General features: G+C 38.4%; 1 protein-coding gene across 5 annotated transcripts in view; it reads right to left on the bottom strand.

Annotated features, from left to right (window-relative positions):
* scaf11 (SR-related CTD-associated factor 11) overlaps positions 1 to 18,893 on the bottom strand; it is a 59,114-nt gene that overhangs the window by 30,356 nt on the left and 9,865 nt on the right. For 2 of the 5 annotated variants that reach the window (XM_055650698.1, XM_055650699.1), the window contains exons 2-7: positions 17,270 to 17,354; positions 6,680 to 6,846; positions 4,071 to 4,148; positions 3,753 to 3,835; positions 313 to 356; positions 24 to 127 (exon numbers count right to left, since the gene is read on the bottom strand). In XM_055650698.1, coding sequence (XP_055506673.1) covers positions 24 to 127; positions 313 to 356; positions 3,753 to 3,835; positions 4,071 to 4,148; positions 6,680 to 6,846; positions 17,270 to 17,327 — 534 coding nt within the window. In that variant the 5' untranslated portion in view covers positions 17,328 to 17,354. Of the gene's footprint in view, positions 1 to 23; positions 128 to 312; positions 357 to 3,752; positions 3,836 to 4,070; positions 4,149 to 6,679; positions 6,847 to 10,853; positions 11,036 to 17,269; positions 17,355 to 18,893 lie in introns of all 5 variants that reach the window. The other 3 variants (XM_055650702.1, XM_055650700.1, XM_055650701.1) reach the window with 3 other exon arrangements.

The following is an 18,893-nucleotide window of genomic DNA, read 5'->3' as shown; positions in this document are numbered from 1 at the left end:
CTTTACACAACATTTAAACTAACCTTATTTTTAGTCTTTTTGGAACTCCTGCTCCTTTTGGTGCAGGTGATGATCGATATGTTATGTTTTTCACAAAATTCAGTTTGTTCCCAGTCATCACAGTGCCCTGTTTAAAAATAAATCTTCAATGGTGCTGCAAATAATCTTGATTTTAATTCCCTGGTCCAAAACACTCAATCATACGGAGCAAACATTTCAAGCTCCATTTATCTGGTCATCTCCAGAGAAAATAAAGTATTATCTTCTTTCTATTACTTTAAACTATCAAAATAAAGCTAGTTTTCCACTTACTTATGCATCTGTCCTTTATGCAAGTGCATATTCCATCATGTTCTCTGAAAATATCACAGAAAAATAAACAAGGTTTTTTGAGATGTTTTCATAAAATCATAATTATCTTTAAAAAAGTTGGCTAGATTGTACTATAAATAATGGAGAGTCTAATTGTTCTTATGTGCTCCCAGTTATGACAGATCTATCCCTCAGAACTGTTTATAACCCGAATAATTCATGTTAGAAATGCAGGCGCACATCGATATATTTAAATAAAACCATTAGCCAACCAAGGGCGACCTACAGTTAAAACAGCACGTTTATCTTAACCATTCAGCAACATTGAAAATAGGTGCAGGAGTAGGCCATTTGGCCCTTCAAGCCAGCAGCGCCTTTCAATATGATCATGGCTGATCATCCAGAATCAGTTCCTGCTTTCTCCCCATATCCTGTGGTTCTGTTAGATCTAAGAGCTATATCTAACTCTCTCTTGAGTACTTGAGAACAGGGTTCTCACTTGGCAGAATATGCCTGCAGCATATGGCAAACCCATCCCGTGAGTATCCAAAACACGCGTTCATTTGTATGAACTCTAGGAAAGTTATGCGCTTGTAATCCAGGAGGACCTGTACTGTTACAGGAGTGTAAATCAGACAGAAGCAATGGAGGTCTGTGATTAAACATGGTGATTAGAAAGGTGCTGTATAAGTTGGAATGACTTTGGTGGAAGGATCTGTGTAAATTGGTATGGCTCTTCATTATCTCACTGAAGAGACTTGGCATTAAAATGAATGTAATTGCATGGATTTGATTATTTTTAGAATCTATGTCCAGTAAATTCAGCTAGATAAACTTGGTATATTTCTACTCTAGTGCAAATATTTTGAACAACACCATGGGTCTTAATGAAAACCAAACAACCTTTTTGGTGTTCAAATTGTATTTCAACAAGCACGGAAGTTCAATCTCCTGAACTTAAAAATCGAAACAATTCTGTTCTTTCTTTCTTTGTCGTTTCCTTTTCTTTGTAATTCCTTGATCCCATATTTCTTGCCCTCTCATTTTATTTTCTCTATTGAGTTGGATATTGAATTCAGTAACCTACCTCCTGATTCAAAATATCTGTGGATTATTAATGTTTCATAAAATTAATTGGTTAAGGACACATATAGTAGCTTTCACTACTCACACTGTTGCAGCATTACCCCCCACCCCCCCCCAAAAAAAAAGGAAATATTAACCATCTAATTACAGTAAACAATAATAATCTTTTATAACATCCAGGTGGAAATGCAAAAAAAAAAATGTAATTATATTTTCGAAATGACTAACTTGTGGGCATCCCTGTTAAGAATGCTAAGTTCCCTTATGTGAGTGAATTGAAGCAACTATTTTTAGGTCCAACAACATAGAAAATCCAATTAGTTAATTACACCATGATGTGCAATGTGCCTTAACATTCCACCTACTTTCTGGAAACGATTGCCAACCAGCACAGAATTATAAATGGGACAAGCCTTGCCGCACTGAACATGTAGATTAGAACCACCAATTCTCAGAAGCAAAAAGTTCAGTAAGTTTTGGACATCTGCTGCTGAACATGAAATTACAACATTCAATGAGCCACGGTATCCTACCAATGAATTCTACACAGCAGTCCTATTTGAACTCTGCAACAATAACTTTGGGAAATTATCTCTCGGACTCTAATGCGGGTCAGACCTGGAGTAAGCTTCCATTGATTTCAAAGGCGATTCCTTCAGGAGGTGAAAAGCATGTAATTTAAAAATGCTTTAACTTGGTTTCATTATTTCTAACGAAGGGCAGGATTGTTGGACAATACTTCAAACTATTGTGGGCAAGCATCTGCCTGCATTGGAAAATTAGCAGCCTGGAAGAAGCCTGCATTGATTGCCAAAGCTCGTAAATTTCAATCTTCAAATTCTCCAATCAAACTGGCCTCATGTCACTTGGAGATTGGAATCTACTGGTCTTTGCTTGGATGAGTAATCTCTCCTAAAAGACATCCAGTTAACACCAATGTTGCATTTGGTCTACTGAATGGTGAGACCTCAAACTGATTGAGACCATGGAAAGGATCAGGATCTCTGGCTTAGGTTAGGACATGTGGGATTGGTAAACTGAGTTGTCAGGGCCATGATAAGGCCTGTCCTGGATCAGGTGAGATTGTGACCAATTTACAAGGATTCCATTATGAAAATGTAGGGGGTTTTTTGTACATGGATAAGATTCCATGGTCAAAATTCCATGATTGCTGATCTTTGCTAAGCAAACACCAATTACATTTTAAAAACACCAGTATAAATTATCATAGACTTACTGCTACCATGGAATGTTGCTTCAGTTGCTTTCAAAGTAGGCTACGTTATGTTTTTTTCATGTATGCAATTCAAAGTTTATTGCCACCAAAATGAACTAAAGCTAACTGACAACATCATGGTAGCTCCCTGCCATCACGAAAGCCATTCTCCAGCCAATTTGATTCAGCCCATTTGATAATCAAAATTAATCATTCTACTCTCAATTATCAAAGTGATACAACTATTGTTGAACTATCAAATCTTGTTTACTCATCACACACAATTTTTGGTTTTGCCAGGACTACGCAGCTCCAGACATCCTTGTAATCTTGACCCAAAACTAGACCAAAAAGCTGCATTTCAAAGACAAAGTCAGATTATATGTCTTCGACTATCAGGCAACATTTGACACAGCAGGGCATCAAATTACTTGGTGAAACGGAGGTCAGTAGGCAAAGGAAGAACATTCGCAGGGTTGGAATTGTACCTCACAAAAATGGCAGATGATGCAGCTGTCAGAGGTCAATTATCCCAGCCCCAAAACATCACCCCCAGACCTCTTCAGCGTGGCGTCCTAGACCCAATCACCTTCACCTATGTCCTTCCATCATAAAGACAGAAGCTGGGAAGTTCATGATGATTGCACACAGTTCCATTCTACTGGCAATTCCTCAGCAATCAACAAGACACAACATCCTAAGTGGGTATGATTGGAGGCGGAATAACAAGGCAGTTAAACGGGAGGTATATACATTTTTAAAAGATCACAGAATTAAGGATTATATGGAAGTGGCACCAAAAAAAGGAGCCCTAGGGCAGAGCAGCCATAATCATATTGAATGGCAGGGCTGACTTGAGCAGGACTACTCCCCCTTCTATGTTATTGTGCTCTTCTGAACTTTGTTGAGAGTTAGGCAGGATTGATAAAGTTGCGTATCCTACAAGATAACGTTTTTTTGTTTCCTCTGGGTATGTGAATACTCAGGAAATGACAATAAAGATATACAAGATAAGAAGTCCATGAGTTTAATATTCCAGATCCATTAAAGAAAAAGTCTTCGCCAAGCAGAGCATTGTGAACAACAGTTACTGCAAAAAGTGCTTTAGGAATTTCTCACAGGACTCTGCCATACAAACCTTGTGACGCTAACATAATGTTCTTTACTGCTGCTATCCCTCTGCTCTCGTGAATTTTTAATTAAGCACTGCTTCACTGGAATCTGAAATTTGAAGAAAAAGAGATTAATCTTAGTTTTTAAAAAAACATGATATACTTCCTATTTCACAGTCTCAAGACACACATTAGATTTCCTTTGTTCATTTAAGATTGGACATTCTTGTATCTTCAATAATATTCCACTGAACTATATCTTTACCCAATGTTTGGGTTCATTCTTTTTTCAATATTTAACATATCTGCATTTACACAATTATCAAAAATTATGTCAATAATACCTTTGTGTTACTCTTTATATTGTCTTGTTTGTACACCACACTGAAATGTTTTCTGTCTATTGGACAGGAACTGAGTTTCTGTAAAACAGGTTTAAAACAATTGCAGATTTAAGTTCTGTATAAGCCACTCTTCTATTTTCCATGGTATGATCAGTTTTTACATTCCAGCAATGAAACCAACAGGAAAAAAATATTCATTAGCTGATAACTCTCACTTTCATTTGAAAATGTAATTGCAGAATGGACAATGGCGAATTGTCAACAGTTTTATTTTTAAACTTCAGCTGGAGTATTGTTTCCCCATTCATTCCCATAGAATTCTGGACCATTGCTAGATTAGTCATAGAGTCGGCACAGACACAGGCATCGCGGTCAACCATTTTCCCGTCTACCGTTAAGTACCTAGCCATACTAATTCCATTTGTCGGCACTCAATCCGTAGCCTTCTATGCCCTGGTCATTTAATTACTCTCAGTAAATGTAGTGAGAGGACCCGAATCACTCATTCGGGCAATATGATCCATATTCCAACCAGCCTTGGGGTGAAAAAGTTATTTCCCTGATCTCATCTCCACCCTTATCCTAAACCTATGCCCTCTAGTTTTGTATACATATGCCAGAGGAAATGTTTGTGACTTCTCCCTTATCTAAGCTTCTCGCATTTTAATATATCGACCATCCCCCTTCAGTCTCCTCCATTCCAAGGAAAACAAACTCAGTTCACCCTGTCTTTCCCCCCAACTGAAATGTTCCATCCTAGTCAACATCCTGATCAATCTCATCTGTACCTCCAGTGTAGTCACATCCTTCATATTGTTTAGCAACCATGAATATCTCCCACCATCATATCAGTCACCAGACACATAAACGGAGTAAATACTATCACTATCAGAGGTCAAGCAATTGGTTTTCTGCAGTGTATGACTCATGCCTTACTCTCCAAAAGAATAATCTGCATGGCACGTCAAGATAGAAAATCAGTGATTTAAGACTGATTGGGGGGGGGAGGGGGGGAGAAAAACTGTTGTGGTGTACTTAATAGTGCATGTCTAAATGCTGGTAGTGAACAAGGCAGATTGGCAAAATATATAACAATGGATGCATATTGAAGCATATTTTAGTCATTAGTGAAATATGGTGCACAGAGGGGAAGAAAGACCAGTCGAAACCATTCTGGTCAAAGGGTTTTAAGATACAGGACTTTAGCTTAGTTTGGAGATACAGCTTGGAAACAGGCCCTTCGGCCAACTGAGTCCACACTGATCATTAATCACCCGTTCATGCTAGTTCTATGAGATCCCACTTTCGCATCCACTACGAGGCGCAATTTCACAAAGTCCAATTAATCTACAGACCTGCATGTCTTTGGGATGAGGGAGGAAACCGGAGCATCCTGAGGAAACCCACGCTGAGAGGGGAATATTGGTTAAAGAAACCATCACAGTGAAGGGATAGGTTGGTCAGATTATGGGGTTAGGAGGGAGAGATAGATCAGCCATGATTGAATGGCAGAGTAGATTTGGGCCGAATTCTAATCCTATCACTTAAGTTCTTGTGATTATCAAATATAGTTAAACAATTTGAACTTCAGAACAATCATACCGTTGGAAGTGCATTACTGCTTCCCCACAATCCAAAAGAAACACCAATGCATAAAAGGAGAACATTTTCAACATTTGCAAAAACAATGCATCCATCAGTGATTATGGGAGATTTCAATCACTAACTATAACTGAAATACTGCCAGTGTAAATCACATTAGGGAGAACCTTATCTAGCGACAATGGAATAAGCATAACAAGTAGTGTGTAAATACAACCTTGGTGGGTCGAATCAGCAATACCGTCTAGTCTTGCTACTTTTAATGAAGCAAGTTGTGATAACGGTAATGCAAAAACAGTTCATATGTCTGAAGAAGAGTATCGACCCAAAACGTCACCCACACAACCATATTGCTGGTTTGACCCACCAAGGTTGTATCCAGCTTTTTGTGTCTATCTTCGGTTTAAACCAGCAGTTTCCTCTTACACATTTCATGTGCTCAATTCCTGGGATGGGTGGATTTTCTGGGCAGAATGATTAAGTGGACAGGAGTGATATACTTTTTGGCTTCCTGACAACCGTGCCAATTGCTGCTTCACTGATAGCCACTAGCTACTGGCTGCCGTAAATGTCGAGTAAGTTCAAAGCTAGTTAATGTCCTCCCTCTAAATTTCCGTAAATCAAAAGCAAACCATGTTTGTTCTGACATGCTGAAACATGCTGTAGGTATTGCACAGTAAGTGTCTCTCCCTATTCATCAAGGATACCATGAACTTAGCATAAAAAGCTTCAACTGGCATACTTCTCAGGTGAGGAATATCAGCATCCGTACTTATTCTAAATTTGGTGAATACATCTATTGCGTGCATTTTCTTTCCCAATCATGCGATCAAATCATTTGAGTATATACATCTCAACTGGTTTAATTACATCCTCTGTGGTACCCTGCATGACTAAGTCACATAAACACTTCTCAATACTGTTACATTTCCAATTAATTTCTAAATATATACAACATTCTTTAAGTTAAATTATTTATAATGCTATTCAATTAACAATTAGCTTACTTCAGCCCATGTAAGAATGCACCTCAGGCAAAAAACATGGGAACAGTTCTCAGGAACAGCTACCTCTTGTTCCACAAAGAGGTTCAGACAGATAGGGCACCAGTCAATTTGATCAGTGGTTGGAACAAACAATCCATTATCAGCATGTTCTTGTTCATTTTCTTCACCTGTTAACAAAATTAGAAAGCAATTCCATTTGTGCAATGAATAAATCAAAGACGAGGAAGTCATATTTAAAAAAGATTTAAGATGTACCCATAAGGACAATAACATCTAGCATAAAAATACAATTATTTTAGGGATGGACATTGACAAAGCAACTTCAAGAGGACTGCAGTGGGTGATTGTGGGTTAAACAGTAGTGATCATATAGGGGCTGGCATAAAACAGAAACAAATGCAATCATGGATGATTCTAATCTACAACTGTCACTATCTATGACTCTATCTACTACACCACTACAATCTACTCTATAAAACCAGGGGGATTTATAGTGGGAATCAAATAAATAAGACCAATTGGATTGATATTTTACTTCTTTCCTCACAAAGGAAAACATAAATCTCCTTCCAGAAATGTTTAAGAACCTATGGTCTAGTGAGGGAAGAACTTAAAAAAAATAAAAAAAATCAACAATAGTAGGGAAATTATTTAAAGGAAACTGATGGGTGATAAATTCCCAATGCCACGCACTCTGAATCCCAGAGTATTTATAGAAATGGTTTTCGATACAGTGGGCGCATTGATGGTTATTTTCCAACACTTGATTTACTAAAATCATGTTTGCTAATTTACTAGAACTTTTTAAATAATCTATCGAGTGAATGATGTATATTTGTACTTTAAGAAGTTTCAAAAAGATCCCCCGTAGAAGACTCATATATAGAAATAAAGCACATGGGGTTGGAAGTAATCGGCTGCTGCGGATATAAACTTCAATGAGAGAAAGGAAATAAAGAGTTGTAAACGGGTCCTTTTTTGAGAGACAGGTAGGTGTGTAGGCTCAGTGCTTAGATCCCAGCTATTTACATATCAAATGTGTGTAGGTCTTCATAGCGAGATACCGTATCTTAGGTATTATGTGCAGTTTTATCTCCTAGTCTGAGGAAAGTTGTTTTATTTCTATCAAGAGAGTGCAACAAAGGAGCAATGTCTGGGTTGGCAAGATGGACAAAGAGAGATTTTAGCGACTGGGCTTATATTTGTAGTTTAGAAGAATAAGCAAGAAACTCATTGGTATTTATAAAAGCCTTTACAGACTAGATGCAGGAAGGATGTTCCCAAGGAAGTGTGGGACAAGTGGGCTACTGTGGAATTGCTCAACCTTTCACCAAATTAATTTCATGAGTGAAGTAAAAAACAAGCTAGTGGAGGAAAAAAACAAGCTAGTGGAATAACTCAGTAGAGTTTTTCCTCCACTCAGTGGAAGGAAATGTATAGTCTACGTTTTGACTCATCCGGATTGAAAGAGGTAAGATATCCAGTATATAGAGGCGAGGAATAGGGGAAGAGGGGCAACAGCTGCCAACAATAGGTGGATCCAGGTGAGGAAGGGTTGATTGACCAATGGAGTGAGGAGGGGGGGGTGGAAGGATGGTATTTCTCCAGAGACTGAGAAGTGATAAATGGAGAGAAAAAAAAAAAAAAGATTATGGAATCTGATACGTAAGGCGAAAAGTGGAACTAAAGGGGAAAGGTGATAGAAATAGCGTGGAATAGAGATTAGGACGGGGAAAGAAACAGGGTTATAGGAGACTTGGAAAGATCGGGGTTTAAGAGATCAGAAGGAGCGAAAAGGACAGAATGCATTTTCAGCAATATTTTTAACACATCAAACTTTAATCTCAGAATCATTGAAATGTTCAAATTCCATGTTTTAAATTGCAATAAAACAACTGAAGATAGGTAATTTATTGCAACATTTAAAAAAGCACAGCAATAACATCAATATGTAGGAAGGGACTGCAGATGCTGGTTTACATGGCAGACACAAAATGCTGGAGTAACTCAGTGGAACAGGCATCATCTCTGGCGAGAAATAAATGGGTGAAGTTTTGGGCCGAGATCTTTCTTCAGACTGAAGAAAGGTCTCAACCGGAAAAGTCACCCGTTCCTTCTCTCCAGAGACGCTGCCTGTCCCACTGAGTTACACCAGCATTTTGTCTCATCATTAATATGTATATTTTAACAGCACCAAGAAAGTACATTATCGGAAGCAGCTGATTTTGATACCTGCTTACACACAGCAAACATTTGAAATTTCCCATTTCATCTTCCAGAAATAAATCTACCAAAAAGGCAACTATTAGGATACAAACAGATATTCACTTGACGAGCAAGTAGTCCCTAGTGCAAGCTGATGTAAGAAACAGATGGCTGTCATGACACACCATGTCAGTGAAACTATAACACATTGATTTTGTAATTATTTTACAATATTCAGAAAATGGATATTATGATTTGGGTTCGTAATAAAAAAAATCAAGTTCAATGTGATACTGTTCTTTGAAGACAACTAAATATGTATATAACTATTTCATATATTTCACGGAGTCATAGAGCCATACATCACAGAAGCAGAGCCTTCAGATCACCTTGCCCTCACTGACCATCAAGTATCCATCTATACTTAGCCCAATTACCAGCACATGATCCATGGACACCGATACCATATCAATTCAAATGATCACCCAGATACGTTTTCTTTATGGTTGAAAGAGTACCTGCCTCCAGTACCTTCACATGCAGCGTGTTCCACATTATATATACATGACATGTTTATCTTCTGTAAAACTATACCGCTCGCCTATATTTTGTTGGTAACACTCCAGCTCTTGCAACATTTGATTTACACCACTTCAACAGAGATTAAGTAGGCCCTTTTAAAGTATATTGTGGCAGTACAGTATAGGTACAGGTATTCAACACATACCCAAGATTTATAAAAATATGCTGTTATCAGTTACACAATAACAAAGGCAATCTTCTCACAGGACAAAGAGATTGAGACAGAATAGAAAAACGGAGACAAAAGTGGTAATGAATAATATTGAAAGTTTAAGAGTAAAAAAGTAAAAAAAAATGTAATGCGCACAAAACAGAAGATAGGAATAAAATATAATTAAGCTTTTATATAATGATTGCTTCCTTCAAGTATATATTTGGGAGGATACAAAACAAACCCCATAAGGAAAGGTATTTATGAACCACTGATTGTCAATGAAAGTTCTCAGATTCTGAGAAGTTAGAAATAGTCAAATTGTGCAATTTGCCTCATCCAGCTGATTTGGTCTAAACACATTTCCAGGAGTCCAATAAGCGGAAACAGGTTACTCAGTTATAAAATGCACAGTAGCAATCCACCGTTCTGAAAATTCCTCACTGAGATTTCATCAAAAAATACGACAATTTGCATATTCAAGGGCAGTTTAGCTATGTGCCATCAACAAAATAGATCCATGGGGGACGATAAGTGTCTCTGGAAATGTTCCCAAACCTATGAAGAGTAACAAGGTCATGCTAAATAAAATCAAGAAAAGCTCCTGCAAATCCCTACACACAACCCAAACAACAGAAATCTCATCAATGGATGAAAAAAAACACACAGAAATGTTGTCGGTCCATTCTCTCCACAGATGCTATCAGACCTGCTGAGTTCATCTCGCACTTTGTTTTTTGCTCAAGATTGCAGCATCTGCGGTCGCTTGTGTCTCAAATGGATGATCTCTTTTGGCTTGTATCAAAGCAGCAATTGATTAATTGCAGTATCAAGCAGCTCTGTAAACAGTTGTCAAAAGGTATCGAAGGGGAATACACTCCAATGGCTGGAATCGTACCTTGCACATAGGAGGATGACTGTGTAGTTGCAGGTCAATCAATCATCCCAGCCCTAGGATATCCCTGCAGGAGTTCAAGGTGCTGTCCTAGACCCAATCTTCTTCAGCTGCTTCATCAATGACCTTTTCTTCCATCATAAGGTGAGAAGTGGGGAAGTTCGCTGACTGCACAATGTCCAATTCCATTTGCAACTCCTCAGCAAATGAAGCAGTCCACGTCTGCATGCAGCTAGACCTAGACAACATTCAGACATGGGCTGGTAAGTGGCAAATAATACTTGTGCCACACAAATACCAGACAATGACTATCTCTAACAAGAGAAAGTCTAATTACCTACCCTTGATATTCAATGGAATCATCATTAATTAGTTCCTTGCCATCAACATCCTGGGGTGGGGGTGGGAGTCGCCAACGACCAGAAACACAAGGTAGACCAGCCACATAAATACTGTGGCTGCAAGAACAGGTGGGTGTTCTGTGGCATGATTCACCTTCCTGACACCCAAACTTGTCCGCCATCTGCAAGGCACAAGTCAGGAATGCAATGGAATAAAACGATTTGTAAGCTGGGTTTTAAACTAAATAGGAGGGAGGAGGGCACTAAGAACAAGATATCTAATATTTCAAATATAAATGAAAGAGCAGTGGTACAGGATCCCAAGGGAGAAAATGAGAAGCAAAGCATGACAGACTGGGGTGGTAAATGTAAACAAAAGTATGTAGCACAGAGTAAATCCTGAGTTATTAACAACTGTATAAAATCATCTTTATTTGAATCATGTAGTATTTGCATTAAGACAGATGGGTTGACAGCACAGAAAACATGATGCGAGTATGGTCTACTAGCGATATTGAGGAAAAGCTTGCAAGGTTGCCAGGATGGAGTGCTCTATATTTCAGATACTAAATGATCTAAAAGAACAGGCTAAGAGGGAAAGGAGGAAAGAGCAATTCTATTAATTAAAGGAGGTATCTGTGTGGCATTGAGCCGTGATATAGAGGTAGTGAATAGAATCACTTTGGATTGAAATCATGAATAGCAGGGGAGAAACACATATGGAAGTAGTCTATTGGCCTCCAAAATGTGACTGCTCAATAAGGCAGAGATTAAATGGGGAAATATTTAGGGGATGTTTGAAGGGACCTGCAATTATCGTAGGAAATTTTAATCTACATACTGATTGGACAAATAAAAGAGATAAGGGTATTGTAGAAGAATGTATAGATATATCAAGAGATTCCTTCTTCGAGCAGTGTTGACCTGGTCCATGTGCAATGAGGAAGGACTAGGATGAGGTCTTGTGGCTATAAATCCTCTTGGATGTAGTGACCATGTGAAATGATTCTAGATACAGTTTGAGGATGAACACCAAAGGAGCAGAGCTGATGCCTTAAACTTAAATAAGGGAATTTATAATGGTATGAATGTGAGGTTGTCTAAGGTGGACTACGCTAAAACACTAAAATACGCTAAAACACAGCTCAGTAGATGAACAGCGACAGATGTTAAAACAGCTGGTGCACAACGCTCTAATTTATCCCAATTAGAAAGGGGAATTACATAAGAAATAGATTCAATCTGTTGTTAACAAAGGACACCCAGGATAACTCTACATTGAAAATAGGACACACAAAATTGCAACACTGACAGAAGATTGTGAACATTTAGGATCCAGCACAAAAGACAAAAAAGGGTGAAATTTGATTTTGAGATGAAAACAAGCTGCAAGAGTTTCTGTGGATGCACGTAGGAAGAAATCAGCTACAGTGAGCGTGAGACCTCTAGAGAATGAAGCTGGTGAATTAACAACTGGAAATAAGGAAATGACAGATACATTACATCAAATGTTTGAACCAGTCTTCACTGTGAGCGACATTGCAAATATCGCCATGATAATATAGGCTAATTTCAAATAAAATAGAGGAAAATCCCAATAAGAAGGAATAAAGGATTAGAGGAACTCATGGACAAATCATTGAGAATTTTGCATGTATATGTGACAAATAAAGTTGACTTAACTTGAGAGTCGATGACTGGACCTGAGGGTTTTAAAGGGTGCAGAGATGGTGTACCCATTGGTTGAAATTTTATGAAGTGCAATAACTCAAGGGAATATATATTATAAGGATATTGAAAAGTATGGAGAAGCAAAAGACCCTTGATAGGCATGTGCATAGGTCCCTGATGATAGCAGACAGTTCAACAAAATAGTTAAAAAGGCACCTGGGATGCTTTTATTTGGTATCAAAGAAGAGAATATAATCCAAAGCACGAAGGTTAGGCTAGATGTATATACAATGATTATTCGTATACAGCTTAAGTACTGTGTCTAAATCCAGTCATCACACAGAAGGGAAGATGTGATTGCACTGGAGAAGATAACAAGGAAATTTACAAAAATGTTGCGAGGACTGGAAAATTATATCTATGAATAAAGATTGGATACTCCACGGTGGTTTTTATGGTGCAAAGAGGAGTGGGGGGAGACTTAATTGAACTGCATGGAATGATGAGAAGTTTGGATAGAGTAAACAGAAAACACCTTATTTTCTTAGCTAAAGGATTCAAAACAAATGGTTATGAATTTAAAATATTAGAGGGGATATTTCACCTAGATGATGTTTGGGGTCTGGAATTTGCAGCCCGAAAGGCTGGTAGAGTCTGGAATTCTCAACCAATTTAAAGAAGTGCCTAGATGTGCACCTGAATCTGTACACGAAGTCATAGCTGGCACGGATTAAATCCTGGGATTTGAGATTAAGTTGGGTAGCTCTTTTTCATCTGGAATGGACATGAGGGCTGAATAGCCTTGTCAGAATTACTTCTGATTGTATAAATGATGGATAATTGCGATGACTTAAGAAGTTTGGAAGTTAGAAGTGACTTTTCTGTTATTTACTGTGATCTAGCTGATTCTATCCTTGACTATGGAGCTCTGCGGGTTCTGCCAAAGTAAGTTTGCTTAGTTTCGACAATGTTAATATTTCCTACAGCCTCAGTGGAAGGATATAGTGTCCAGTTATAAGAGGCTGACTAAGCATAAAGCTGTGTTCTGGATGATAATCCTCAAATATTGTTGCAGCAGATCTATCAAAGTAGAGCAGGAGGGCATCTCCATTCATAAGTGAATTGAGCCTTGTCAAGAATGCAACAGGATTTTAGGGTTCAGGAAATGAACCATTCATCCTAGAATTCCAAAAATGGTAGACGGCAGTCAGTGAATCTCAAGTATTGGTTTCTTGCTCCTCATTGGTTCCATGAGGTCTTGTCTAATTATCCACCTGGGCTGCATGTTGCAGGATTATCACCAGGCAGGGGAAGTAATCCTACCACATGATGGGGTTAATGAAGAACCCATGGCTTCCGTGCCATAATGCAAATGTTGTACCCGAGGAGCACTCCAACCTTCCAAGATCTACTGGTGATGACGATTCCTGAAATTCCGTTGCTACTTTGAATTGCCGATATTTCATCTGGACCTGTCAGTTTATCTCCTTCAAAGATGCTAAGCCCCATGATCAATCTTCTTTTACCCAGCTTATTCTTTCCATTATTTCATGTCCTTCTTAACTATATGATAAATTCTATGTTCATAAAGACAGCTACAAAATATTCATTAAAGACCCTACACATGCCATCTGCCTCAACATATGCATAATTTTTATCCTTAATAGACCCTACTTTTCCCTTATTGGTCTTTGCACAATATCTTTGGATCTTATGTGATTTTACTTGCCAATAACACTTCTTGCCCTCTCCTTTTGTTCAACTTTCCTATAATTTCACTCCTGCACTTTCTGTATTCTTTGAGTCTTTCTATGATATTAAATTCCAGTTTTTCCCCAGTAATGTCTTATCCTACCTTCTAGATGCTTTATCATGTAGGACACAAAATATGACTGGGTCCCACGTTTTCTTTGATGATACATTTACTGAACCCCCTGAAAGGCCTTCTTGATTGCCTCTCATTGCTCTGAAACTGATATAACCTCAAGTAGGAATTTCCAGTCTATTACTAAATAGTTTCTTAGTCTGGTAAAATGAGTCCAGCCACAATTTACAACTTTTAGTCCTATTTTACCTATGCCCTTTTTAAATATTCATGCTTAATCGAATCGAATTATAAATTAGTCCAGCCACAATCACAAAAGTGCTACCCTCCCCTAATGCAATCTCCTTCTGGAAAAACTAAATCCAGGCTCTTCGGCCCACTGAGTCTGCACTGACCAACAATCACCCTGTACACTAGCACTATGCAACAGGATTGTACTGTACAGTGTACTGTACACTGACAATGACAATTAAAATTGAATCTGAATCGATCCTACACACTATGGACAATTTACAATATTTTTACCGAAGCCAATTAACTCACAAACCTGTACTTCTTTGTAGTGTGGGAGGAAACCCATGTGGCCACAGGGAGAATGTACAAAGTCAGTACAGACAGCACCCATAGTCAGGGTCAGATCCAGGTCTTTGGCGCTGTAAGGCAGCAACTCTACTGCTCTGCCACTGTGCCACTCAAAAATAAAATCTTAGTGTTCTGTTGCAGTAATGCAATGCAAAAATGTTTTGATTGATCAAAAATATAAAATGCAAAAGAAGCCCTTTTTACTTAATCTGCACAAAGATTGGCTTCACCCAAACAGATAGCTGTGCAAATAAAGGAGTAGGAAAAAGCATTTTGAGACACCTGTTTGAACACTGATACAGGAAATATGCCCACTCTAGCATAGCTCCTTCATCTTATGTCTCACAACTCTACCATATCTTTCTCAAGACGATAAAACACTTGACATTGGCTTACTGAACACAGAGCTTCAAATGTTTAAGCAAGCCAGCAGCAATCCTCCTTCAACCACAATGACTCGAGGATTCAAAAGCAACTGCCATGGTCACTCAAATGTTGTGAATACAAGTTAGGAATTCTGTACTTCTACAACTTACACACTGACTAAATATAAGTAAATATTTGATTAATTAAACTCCCCCACTATTTACTGCCCTAGCATTCTGCACCTGTGTGTAATGTGCAAAAGTATGCCTCAATTTCCTCCAAACTATTTGGAGCCTCATATACTCCCAATTATTCCACTATCCCCTTTTAGCTCTTCCAATTACATTGTCATACTTTCATAATGGGTTTTGGGTACAATAAAGAAGTACTTGAATTACTGGCTAGCATCCAAAAGCCTGAACTATTGATCTGGAAATACGTTCAAACGCTAGCATGGCAACTGGAGAATTTAAGTTAAGGCATCTGATTAAATCTTGAATAAAATATTGGTATCAGGAATAATAGCCCATAAAAAAAAACTACTAGGTTGCTGTAAAAACTCATCTGGCTCACTAATATCTTCCAGGGACAGCTCTGGCCTAACACAAGACTCAGGACCCCACAAATACAGTTAACCATTACTTGCTTCTTTCATACAAGGGCTAAAAGGGAGAGACAATCAATGGCACCCACTGACCGAACAAACAGTTTAATGATTCTCCTAATACATCTTCCTTCTTCATAACTGTAATTCATTCTAGAACCCATGCCGTCACCACTTCATTTTACTTGAAATTCCTTAATTTATCTGAGAACCCTATAAACATGAAAACAAAGCTGCAAATCTGCTACTGTCTCTGCAATAGCAATATTACTGGAACTCCATACGACAATCAATGTCTTTGGCCAAACCGGTCTCAGGAGCATCAAAACATTAGTGGTTCAAAATGGTGAATAAGTACCGCCTCAAGACAACAAGGGATCGGCACATCGCGAGATTAAATTCAACAAATACTCATTCTGAAATTCCTTGCACCAAACACAATGCCACATGGGGAGAGGTATGCATGCATGTGTATGGATCTGAGTAAGAAGTTGAATGCAATCTGGAATGCACAGCCTGAGAAGGTGGTGGAGGCAGCTACTCTCGACATTTAAACAGCACATGGATGAGTACTTGAATCATCAAAACACAGAGAGCAATGAACCAAGTGCTGGTAAACAAGATTAGGAATGATAGATACTTGAAGATCAGCAATAAAAACGGTGAAATGTTTATTTCCCCCAACTGTGCTGATTGCTTCAGTGACTACAATTGCTCAAAATCAACTTTAAAAGTCAACAACTTTCCTTCAAAACAAGTCTTAACATAGGGCATCAATGAAACAATGTGCTGAAAATTCTGACTGTAAATCTTACATTTGCAGAGTTCCTTCTGGGCTTCTGCTGTGATTGCCATAAGATCTGTCCTTAACCAAATATCTACTTCCAACAAAAAGTACAGTTGACCAAGAACCGAATAGTCTTTTCATACAACACACTGTCAAATCAACTTTTCCCAGCCTGACCACATCTGAAGAACTAGGCATCTAATCATTCTCTGGACTACAGCAGAATTGTGATTATTCATTGGACAGCTAATCTTTCACTTGCTATTATAGTTTTCTGCAAACATGTTCATTTAAATCTTGCCAACAAGATGAGACAACCATATCTATTGTCTTTACCATCTGTACCTCGAGGCCCAAACATTGACCAAAAAGTGCCAGCTAGCTAAGGAGTAATGCAAGGAAGATGAACCCACATTTCAGCATGTATTTACAACAACATCACAAATGCAGCCCTTTAAGTATAGTTGCTAAAAATCTGTAATTATAGTAGTAGAGACAAAACCTGTTGCTTCCTTGCAATCACAATAAATATTTTTATAATTGATACATATGATCATGTATGGAATAAAGTACAAATTTACCTTCAAAATCGTCATTATCTGAAAACGATGTAGGTTCTGTTAATTTCCTGTCTCCCATCTTTTACATATAGTTGACAGCACAAAACTGCGAATTAAACAAAATTCAAATAAGTTTATTGACTAAAACACCGTATATACAATAGTTAAGCATTCTCAGTATTGAGCTGGAGAGAGAACACATGCACATTCTTGAGTCTGCAATGCACCTGCATTGATTTTAGGTCCCAATACAGACCATTGGACTTTATCAATCCAGGAAAGGTTGGAGCATAGATGCAGAGCCGCTGCATCATCTTGCAGCTAAAGAATGCCACAGAAAGATGAGGAAGCCAAATAAAAATAAAATTAATATTCAACAGTAGATGTTAAATGAGCTGTGTGGCATCTCTTCTGCATCATGCTGGGCCTTCAACTGACTCTTCATCTCACCCTTTCAGACTGTCACCATCCTCTGGCTAAAACAATTTCCTCATCGCCCCGCCAATCCTTTTACCAATCATTTCAAATTTATGCCCCTGGTTTTTGTGCTGTCACTTTGATAGGGAAAGAGAAGTTTCTTATTTACTCTATCAAGGCGCTTTATAATTTTATTCATCTCAATTAAGCCTGTCCTCAGCCTCCTTTTACAAAGAAAACACTTCTTGCTTATCCAACCTTTGTAAGAAGGAACTGCATATGCTGGTTTACACCAAAGTTGACACAAAATGCTGGTGTAACTCAGCGTCTCTGGATAGAAGGAATGGGCGACGTTTTGGGTTGAAGGGTCATGTCCCAAAACGTCACCCATTACTTCTCTAGAGATGCTGTCTGTCCCGCTGAGTTACTCCAGCATTTTGTGTTTATCTTGCTTTCAGAAAATATACGATTAAAGTACTAAAATCTGCACTAATTCCAAAGCAAGTACATGGGAGAATCTAGGCCTTCAAGTAGTGCAGTGAATCTATCAGCACTTCCAACAGTCCAATCATATTATAAGTGGTCTCCAATGCATCCTAATAATATTGGAAATGAAGCATTACTTTGTCCTCACCCCTTTTGCACATTTCTTATGTGCACCGTTTTACAATGTGCAAGCACATGCAACCAGCTGTCAGGAAAGTCTAGCAAATACCCTGCTTCCCATTAAAGAAAGACATGTAGACTGCAAGGAAAAGACCGGTCTCATTCAATGGACCAATACCAACTGGTAGTGCAACTTCATTATGTCAAATAGTAACACCACAATTTGATAGATATTTTCTGTGGCACACATATGAAAACAGTCGGTTCATTAGAATCTTGTGTTGAGACAGCTTGACACCCCAGAGAAGATACTTGGGAGACAGAGCAGGGTGCCTGGTGATGCAGTTTCTCTATCATGCAGACCATTACAAAAGTTGTTCATTCATGTTTCTTACTGGTGACCCCTCCCCAAGCACCATCAATTGATAAATGTCCATCCCATTTAGTTCCAAATAGTCTAACCAAACCCCAACTTGCCTTTCCCCCCCCCCATAAATTTGCCAAGTCATCAGCTGCGCATTTCCAGCACCGATTCATAAATGGCAATTCATAAATTGCAATAAATGACAAAATCCATCTTTAGACTTGGTAAGGCAGCAGGTACAGTAAGTTGGTTTATTGG

Source organism: Leucoraja erinacea, chromosome 19 (assembly GCF_028641065.1).
Source record: "Leucoraja erinacea ecotype New England chromosome 19, Leri_hhj_1, whole genome shotgun sequence".
NCBI lineage: Eukaryota > Metazoa > Chordata > Chondrichthyes > Rajiformes > Rajidae > Leucoraja > Leucoraja erinaceus.
Note: the sequence above shows the minus strand (reverse complement) of the source record. Positions and strands in the feature narration are given on the sequence as shown.